This window comes from Nelumbo nucifera, chromosome 1 (genome assembly GCF_055504915.1).
Source record: "Nelumbo nucifera cultivar China Antique chromosome 1, China Antique-T2T, whole genome shotgun sequence".
Taxonomy (NCBI): Eukaryota; Viridiplantae; Streptophyta; class Magnoliopsida; order Proteales; family Nelumbonaceae; genus Nelumbo; species Nelumbo nucifera.
Window position 1 is genome coordinate 19076082 of NC_142649.1, and position 9851 is coordinate 19085932.

The 9851-nt window shown below is 44.2% G+C and overlaps 1 protein-coding gene across 5 annotated transcripts; it reads left to right on the forward strand.

Moving 5' to 3' along the window:
- Nucleotides 1–1404: 1404 nt before the first annotated feature.
- LOC104612101 (uncharacterized) lies at nucleotides 1405–8336 on the forward strand. 5 transcript variants are annotated; one of them, XR_016083815.1, is made up of 6 exons: nucleotides 1405–2980; nucleotides 3061–3174; nucleotides 3537–3703; nucleotides 3790–4024; nucleotides 4124–6828; nucleotides 6920–8336. XR_016083815.1 is itself a non-coding variant. In XM_088900291.1 (5 exons), exons 1-5 carry the CDS (start codon nucleotides 2348–2350, stop codon nucleotides 4250–4252), a joined length of 1278 nt encoding a protein of 425 aa, XP_088756417.1. In that variant the 5' UTR covers nucleotides 1405–2347; the 3' UTR covers nucleotides 4253–8336. The 5 variants fall into 5 exon arrangements, 2 of the variants coding, with proteins under 2 accessions (XP_088756417.1, XP_010277720.1); XR_016083816.1 differs by having other exon boundaries at nucleotides 4124–4429; nucleotides 4516–8336; XR_016083818.1 differs by having other exon boundaries at nucleotides 4124–4384; nucleotides 4516–8336.
- The last annotated feature ends 1515 nt before the right edge of the window (nucleotides 8337–9851 follow it).

A 9851-nucleotide genomic window follows, 5' to 3' on the forward strand; every position in this document is an offset into this window, starting at 1 on the left:
GGAAAGGTGGCAACGGGGATCAATAGTCCTTACCTAGCTACTTAGCCAGTTGAGAAAGTTTTCTTTTCAATGGAACCATATCTATTTGAGTAGAGCAATAATCTCATTCTAGAATTGGGTTTATTTCTATGGTGCATGGCACCAAGAGGATGGAACATGGAAGGCTAATAATGAAAAACAATAGGTGATGTAGCAGCTTGATCAGAATTCACCACAATCTTCTTGACCACCCCCATACATTACATGGGGTTCTAGCAGGATCTCTTCTATAAGAAGTTAGTTATTTACTGTTTTAAGAAGGCTTAACATGTAGGCTGCCTCCACCACAATAGAAGCAAATATGTATTCAATGTAGCTTGTTTATTTTTTGGTAGAATTGGGGAAGAGTCACCTGTCCCTTCATCAATTGCGAATTTCTTTGCTTCTAAGACTCATGATCTCGTACCAAACTAGACTTGTAGCATGAGGGTAAGATTGCTTTTCCTTGTGATTTGATCTGATATGAATTTGATGCCATATCATACTTTGGTTGTTTGTGAAATGCATGCATTTAGTGTAGAGCGACAAAAGAAGTAATGGGCATTTTGCATTCATGGTGCAAAGCTAGAAGCCTAAAACTAGGTGTTGATTAGGTAGAGAGATGAAAAATGCTGGAGAACTCATGAACACCAATCTGGTTAAGGTTGTGTTTGGGGTTTATTTTGGCCTAAATGGGTTTATGAGAAAACCACTTTTTGAAATGGGCTTTTTTCAAAAGCTTTTTTTGTTTAAAATAGTTTCTTGCAAACTTAAAAAGGTAAATGGAATTTTTCTGCCTTCTCAAGCAGTTTATTTATTTTTGATTTGTAACAATATTTTCGAATCAGAATTATAACAAATTAAAAAGGTTGTTTACATTGCTAGACCGGCTGGCAAGGATAAAACAAAGCTGGCTCGAATTTAAAATGTATAGGAAAATTGGTTAATTTCAGTTCCGTGGCAATGTGGCTGGCATTGACAAGGGAGACCTCTACTTCATGGGTGGCTGATCAAAACATTTATATCTGGTGGGACCATGCACAATCCTAGCACATGGCAACCAACCGACAATATCGCACGGCTGAAATTGAGCAGAGACAAGTGGACCCAAATAAGGGTCGAGTAGACGAGTACATACTAAAAATGGTGTGTTCCCTGTTTTGGGTCCAAACCTCACAGAGACTGAGGATGATATAAAGAAGGGGTTTTTATTGTTGAGTCCACCCCCAATAAGTCTTAGCTCTATCATAACAGTTGCATAGGTGTTAACTTGGAATTGATGCAAATATGCTGAATATTATAGATGGAGTATTTACAATTTTGAATTGTTATAAGTCTGCTGAGGTGGAGTGCAGTATAGTTTTTAATATAAAGAAAGAATCCAGAGAATCCACATATGGGTTCGAGTTGGGAACTTTATATCTAAGTTGCAGAGCTACCAAATTTTTGACTTTGCAGGAGCAATGACAAAAGAGGTTTCACGTGGAAGCTCTACCATCCCTGTCAATGGCTGGGGCGGTATGATATGGGAGGTGGCCCGCTGGCTGGGTCTATTGAAGACAAAACTTTCTTTCTTTCCCGCACTGCCAGACATGATTTGTTTTGAATGGTTCTAGTTCTACTGTGTGTCCAATCCAAAAGGCAAATCTCTTGGGATATATTTTCTCTCTGCACGTCAATGAAATTCCTTGGCTTTTCTTTTAAGCCTTTTCGTTAACTCTTCAGTCCTCAGTCCTCACATTCTCACACACATCCATCATCCATGCATGTTAGGTTGCTTGAATGCTTTGATTCTAAAGTCTAAACACATTTAATGCTAATAGTATGATCATACTAAAAAGGAGAAAATTTTGGCTGTTTATGGTGGATGATGCTGTATCAATGGCATACGCGGCCCCACTGCAGGTAGTGACCAGATTTGTACAGCCTCCACCATGGAGGCACTACGCATCCAGATTCAACACAGGCGTTTTTCCGGGCTGATTTCTCTCTCAGACAGGCAAAATTTGGAGCCTCAGATCCTGGAGCTCCCGTTACTCTCTCTCTTTCTGAAACTTGGGTGGGCTTCTTTTCCTTTAAGTAGCCGATTTTGACTCCAGCACCTGCGAGATTTTCGGTCTTAGAATGGGGGTTTCTGTTTCTCTTTACTCGTGTTCTTTTTTTCTTTTGTACGGTATCTTCTCTCTTCCTTGTTGAAACTTCCTCTCAAAAGTTCGGATTTTGGGTTCTGAATTCTTTTCATCTTCTTTTCTCAATTTTGCTTCTGGGCATCTTCTTTTTGAATTTTGTTTCTGGGTCTCCTTGGTGGGTTACATGGAAGGAAAGAAGAATGGTACAAGAAGAACAGTATCAGAGGTGGTGTAGCAATAGCAGCAGCGGTGGTGGTGGCAGTGGAAGTAGATCTACTAAGAAGCTGAAACAGAAAAAGATCCCACAAAGAGGACTCGGCGTTGCCCAGCTAGAGAAGATCCGATTGGAAGAGCAGCAGAAGAAGGACGCGGCATCAGTGGCAGTTGTGCCATCGTCGCCGTGCATCGTCATTCCCCTCCCTCCACACAACCCTTATCACTCACAATCTTCTGTACCTTTTCCGCCACCTCCAGTTGATCTCTCTTCATCCAGTTCTCTGTTCAGACCAGTTGCTCCCTCTATTCCGATCTCTACCCATGATCTCTTTGTTCTACCTCCACCGAATCCAACACCACCACCACTTCATGGTCTTCCCAGTAGCCCTCTAGGCGCTGAAGGGGGAGTTTTCTCTGCGCTTGGTGATTCGGCCGTCACAGGTGCAGGAGATGCTTATCTTCAGTCCATTTGGAATTCTCATGAACTTAGTGAAGGTTCTAAATTGGACCCGGGTTTCACATTTCGCAGCCGTTTACAGAATGACAACACAATTTGGCTTCCCCCAGTTATCACACACAGTAAACAACCTCAACAACAGCATTCTTCATCATCAATGGCGAGCAACTAAGCAGTTCTAGTGTTATTTCGTTGATTTTATAATCTTAGATGGGGAATCTCAGACTATGGTATTTGCAGGTGAATGCTGCCTCGGTGACTTCATCGTCCTCTGGAGTAAATCTTCAGATGGAGCCCCCTTCAAACCAAAGCTATTATAGCAACTATATACAACTACTTTGGCCTGAAGAGAAGGTATGTCTAACCATTCGCCATTGGATATCATAAATGGTTGATTTTTCCACTGTTAATTAGCTTTCACTGTAACATCTTGTTTTATGAGGCTCTCTTTGTTTCAACGTAAAATGGAGGGATTTCTGTTTTTTTTTTTTCCGGGTTGAATTATTTGATCTATATCTTTGCTCATTTTGTGATGAACTTTGATTGATTTATGTATCTGATATTTAGCATTTACATCAAGATAAATCAAAAGGGGAGGAAAAATTTCTGTCTGAAAAATTTTACAAGGAGAAGCAAAAACAACCAGAACCAAAAAATGTGGATATTTTGTTTTTGATTTCTTTTCTGACAGTGAATTTGGTTACAATGTAGTAAAGATGGTTGGCATAAAACGGTCGTGGCCATTCTCTGTGGACAACCCATCTGTTCCTTCCTTCCATTACAGATATCCTTCGTTGGGTACTCCCATTTGCAGACCAGAAGAATCATCTTCATGTGGGAATGGTGGCATGCTCAATTATGAACAGGGAAATGCAATAGTCAGGTACTCAGGTTGGCCTAGTTTCTACTTGTTATGTGTTTGCCAAAATCTTAGTAGTTGATTAAGACTGCTTTGGCTCCATTTATCAGAAGGATTCCTTTGGGATCGATAACAACCCATGTTGATTGCAGGAGAGGCATGACAGAGATCAACCATAAAAGGGGCATCCAAGAGAATGGTGCTCAGCTTGAGGGTGATTTTCTCACCTTGGGCCTTTCTGCAACTAGTTCATCATCTTCAATGGTTTCCAAATCTAAACAACCATTGGATTTCCTGGGTCTCCATTACCGGGACTTAACAGAATTCGATTTGTTTCCAATTCAAGTAAGATAGAACAACGGATCGATCTAATTTTCCCACATTCACGAATCACGATCTAATTCTGGTATTTATAACATCTGGGTATGTGTTTTGTGTGTGTAGGGAAGCATAGAACAACAGCCCTTCTACAGCTTCTTGCCCCCAAAGGGACAGGTTGGTCGAGCGGCCCCAAGCACAGACGACCATAGTGGTGAAGCAGGTGATAGTGTTGATCTCAACTTAAAACTCTAGGCTTGGACTTGGAAGAGGTTATGGTCAGGATTCAGGAACGTGATTTTTTCTCTCTTTCTTTAATGCGCGGACTCTGGACTGCATCTCTGAGAGAGCTTATACGGAGAAGGTCCTTTGCCGGAGGGAACAAATGTATAAACCAGAACGGATCCATGTGTGCTGAGTTTGTTTAACCAAGTTTGTTTGCTGTGCTCATCTAATCATCTTCTGTTGTTTTGTTTTGTAAATTGCACATTAATACCTGTTACCGCACGAATTGGCAGGGGCAACTAGGTAAATTCAGTCTCCAGGTTCCGAATGTTGGCCGAGGATTTTGAGACCTCGGGAGAGGTGAGCCGAAGCCGAGGACCGTAGGCCAAGGCGAGGTACCCCCTCCGAGGGCCGTGGTAGCTGAGTATTGTAGGCCGAGGCGAGGTCCCTGGTGACCAGAGATACTGCAAGACGGGGAATGTCAGAGGCCTCGGGCGGGTACCCGAGGTAGAGGCTCTGACGCTCAAGTTAGTACGAGGTGTAAAGTAGGAGAGGGTGTAGGTGAGGTCTTGGTGATAGTCCTTGGATGCACCAAATCTCCGAGAGTAAATGCTAAGGAGACAAGGTGGGTGTAAGGAGTAAACGAGTAAGCTGAGTTAGGATTTTCTATTCCAGATCCCCTTTAAGGGGGAGCTACCTCTTATTTATACTTGAGCGTGCTAGAAGTAGGTGAAGATGAACGCCCCAGATGAGAGCCGTACGAGGTTAGGCGGTAGGCCCTGGTAGGTATGTCTGACTGTCATGCGGTTAGCTCCGTATGAAGGCAACAAGGCTCCCTCCTGCTGTGGCTGACGCTGTCAGACGTTAGTGGGCTGGAATTCCCAGCCTGCGATGCTCTGGGCCAAGCTAACCCACATCATTTGCCCCCCACTCCCGAGGCCGAGACAAGGCCTTGGTTTCGGTTGGCAACGAGGGTAGTAGTCGAGGTAAGGCATTGGCTTTTCTTGTTGGGAGTAGTGGTTGTTATACCTTCGTATTCATTAGCCGACGGGTGTCCTGTAGTGGCATCATTTTCGCTGTGTGTGTCGTCCCTCTTTGGTTTGGGAATGCGTGTGGTGTGGATGTCTCAGTTTGGTAGAGGTGTCCCGTATCATGCACGGGCAGGCCACATTTGGGGGCTACCGTGCGGGGGACGATTATTCCAGTAGTCATGCGTTAGTTGGGTTAAGTAGTCTGCTCGGTGGTTCGCAATGGGCGGGCTGCCACGGGCAATTTTTGCAGTCCACCCGGTGTCGTTTCGCCTTCTGAGGGCATGCGCTAGGAGGTGCGGTGGAACTGGTTCGTAGAAACGGAGAACTCCCGCATCCATTGGATTTGCATCGATCTAAACCGTTGCTTTGGGCATTGTTTTGTCTTCCGAGGCCGAGCGCTTGGTGGCACATTACAGTTGGACGGTGGGAGCGGATTCGTCTCCGCCGTCGGATTCAGAGAGATCCCGACCATCCATTTTCTTTTAAATAGGGACCTTGGTGGTGATTTTCTCTTTCATTTGAACTTAGACGCCCTTGCTCTCAAGTGAACGCACCTCCCCAACTCTTAATTCTCCAGGACTTTCCTATTTCTTACTCTTTTCGGGACATTTCACCCTCTCTTAGGTAATCAAATATGTCGATTTTAGATTTCGACCTAGAATGCCATGAACTCTTGAACATCTTGGGAGGGAGTTCTCCTACAACCCCTCTCCCTTGTCTTCCTTGGGTTCCTTAGCCGTAGCATCCCTTTGTCGGGAGGTGGCCGTCTTTAGGGAAAGGTTAACCTCGGGGGGTGCCGAGGGTAGTCATCAGGGGAATGACTCTCCCCATGAAAGCGCTGCCTCGGTGTCGCTGAGGGAGCCCGAGGGATCTCCTATCTTTGAGGTTGATGTTGTGGGACTCGTCGCTTGAGCAATGGGAGGGAGTATTGCCCGAAGGGTGGCTGACGGTGGTGTCTCGCGTTCAGAGTTTGACAGCTCCTTGGATGTGTGCCAGGTCAAATCCCTGGCGAGGAGATTCCACATACCTTGGTCTTATGACTCGAGGGTCCTCGATGTGGGCGATCAGCCGTGGACCCCCGAGGAGGGAGAAATCTGTGTCTACCATCATTTTTTGGAGTTTGGCCTTAGGTTTCCCCTCCCTTAATCTCTGAGTTGTTGGAGTGGTACGACATCACTATTAGCTAGCTCATATCCAACGCCCTTAGGACCATCATGGCGATGATGGTGTGGGCTCGGTTCAGGGGCGTGGAGTTGATGTTGAGGCTATTCTGTGCCATGTTCGCACCAAGGCCAACATGTATTACTTCCACCCGAGAAGGGGGAAGCCTATACATAACCCCTCGTCCATCCATGCGTGGAGGATAAGTTCTTCTACGTCTCCTACCGTGAGGGCTAGCGTTCAGGTCCGACTAGGGGGATGCCTGTGTCATCGTCAGGAGATGTCCCCCACAGCTCCGAGACGAAGAGGCTGTAGCTGTAGCTCACCTGCTTGTGATGGTGACATTCCAGGCAAAGTCGTTGGTGGAGGAGGAGGTCCCCCTAGTTTTCGCTGGGATTAGCCCCACCCCCCTCGGTAAGAGAGGTTTTGTGGTTAGTGCGTCTTCCACGTTCTTTTCTTTTTAAATTTATTGTACTAAATGTTTTCCTTTGTTGTTTCGTTGAAGTGACAATGGATATCAAGCAACGTTTGTTGGAGAAGTCCCAGGAGAAGTAGGCCGGGAAGAAAGTCGGAGGGCAAATGCCGAAGAGGCCTGACGCTGAAGTTGCTCCCTGCCCCGGCGAATGGGGGAAATCCGCAAGTCCTCACCAAGGGGAAGCAGTCGGTGGTGGCACCCCAAAAAGTCACTAGTGGGGTGAAGAGGCCCTCGGAGGGGGCCAAAATGTTAGACAGTTTTGTATGCCCTTAGCATCTGATGTACTTTTGATATTTAGTGTAAATAAATAAAGTGCATGTTTGATTCATGTTATTTGGTATAATTCTGTGTAAGACATTAAAACTGGACACGTATAGAGACTCGTCTTAGTTTTAAATGTTCACAGCCATTGGATAAGTTTGGGGAGATTTATCTTGCCAAGGTTGATACTGGTGTGCCACCAAGTGTTGGGATGGCTTGTCTCGGCCACCAGGGTAAGACCCAAGGCACATGCAGTATGGGATTACTCGAATCCTTGAATCGGACCAGATTTCTAGTATTGCCCTGGACCTTGGAGACAGATGGGAAAAACTGGAAAATTACACCTGACCCCTAGACTCGATTGTGACACTTCACTAGGTGTCGGATAGAGCTGTCTTTGATATGCCAATCAGTGAGATCCTTAGCGAGGATCAAAACTTGGGTATGTTGGAACAGTCTGAGAATTCATCTGAGTGGGTGATCATAGTGACAGGATCAGCCCCTTTGTGGACAAAGGTAATGATCGGGAATGCACTCTCTTTGATGGAAACCAAACTGCCGGTAGTTGATTTCAATCATTGGAATTTTGTTTTGCAAAATTAATATATATATATATATATATATTTGTACGGTTTCAAGATGTTTGCAAATGGTTTTAATTCCCATGATCCATGTGAGTGGAGAGTCTGGCACTATTTCTTGTAGCCGAGGGAGAGGTCCTCTCTTGTCGGGCAGTGCTTGATCATTAAGAGCTGAGAGGTTAAGTGTAAGACCATTTAGGATAGTACCTGATGGGCTAATTTTGCACCTGTCCACAGTCCCTGGGTTTTTACAAGATGGGTTGGCCTGGGGGCCACTTAATGTAAGTGTTGGGCCCATAAGGTTCATGTGATGGGCTCAGGGGTTTACTGAGCTTTTTAGTGAATTCAGTTGGGCCTTGTAATAAAAGCTGGGCCGAACCCATGTGGCTGGTGTGTAGATCAATGCTTGGGTCCCACGCCATACAAAGAATCCCAACTGGGCAGCAGATTGGAAACTAGTTAAGCATTGAGCACCCTTTTTCCTTTTTATTTATTTATTTCATTCAATTTGGTCTGTAAATAATTTTTTTTCTTTTTCTAAACTAAATGTATAGGATTTGATCAAGATTGTAATCAATTAATAGAAATAGGATTTCTGTTTTTTATTTTTTTTATTGATTGAAGAAGGAAGAAGAAGGCGGCGTTGGAGATTTGCAGATGGAGAGATCGCTTTCTGCGATTTGCAGTTTGTGAAACTGCAACCCTAGTGATTAACCTCTATTTTGCAGGTGGTGCGAACAGTCCATATTTGATTTGTGATTGTTTAAAATCGAAATTATTAATTTCAGATCTTTCATGAATTAACTCTTGAATTGAAAATCAGTTTCGGACAATTTCGGACTAAATTGGACCAAATCTGTTTGGACCGAATCTATGGTTCGAAGGGGACTGTTTTCAGTCCAATTTTTTCTCACACTTGCTGTTCCAAATCTGATGTTCAATTACAGCGATTAATTTGGCCCACCTTTAAAGCCTAGTTTTAAATGGATTAAAACTGCAAAAGCTCACTCTTGTGAGAAAAGCTGTATGGGCCAAATTGTTATCTGCAATACAACCCATACACCTAGTAGACATTAATTGTTAATGTTATGTTTTTAAATGGGCTGTTTATTGGGCTTTACAGCAGTTAATCGATTGGATCAATTCTTCCTTTACATATGATGTTTGCATGTTGGATGTGCTGCGACCATGGGCCATAAGCACTTGGCCCATGATAATTTGTTAGTGGCTCTTGCGCACACAATGGCTGAATGCACATCATTGGCATGGTGTCCCTTAAGGTCATTGGATGACCCCTCCTTACTTGATGGGCCCCACTACCCTGAAAAGGGATGCGTGTGGAAACCCTAGCCGATTAAGGCCCACCAGAAATCTGACTTTATAAAAGTCAGTGGGAGTCACTCTGGTTTGACCTAAATTAGAACTAGGGCATAATTTTGTTCCCTCTAGCAAATATGAGTGCATGTGATAGGGAGATCCATATGATGGACTCTCTAAAGGCCTTCCGTCATTAGCACAATGATGGATTCTTCAGTAATGAGGAAACACACCATAAAATTGGGCTATCCATTTGCTGTTGGATCTGTTAGAGTGTTTCATAAGATGATAGGGGCGTCATAGACCGATGTGTGAGGGGCTTCACCAGAAAATGAGAACTCTCTCACGGTACTTTGCCGTAACCTGAATATGATGGGTGAGCACTCACTGGACAGAAATGTTTACCTGGAAACAGCTCTGAACCTTGTCTGACAGAGGCCAAAGGGAAACTCATTCGATGAGTGGATATGATTCGTCACAGAAAGGTGGTGGGGTTATGTAGCTGAAACAGTTGGCTTCACACACCCCATGTGATGTCCCACATTTCCAGAGACATTTCGTCGTCTCCGTCACTAAGAAAGGAGGGAAATCTCAGAGATGAAAAAATGGGAATGAAACATAGATTAAAAACCATATCTATGTAGGTAACATGAATCAAACTAAGGTTGTGGCCTAACGTCTTTGCTATTTTATCTGAAAATGGCAAACGGTCAATTTGCAAAGCTTCTAGACAATAACAAGCTTAAGGGCCCAAACTATGCCGATTGGTACAGAAATCCTATGCTGGTCCTAACTTCCGAAAA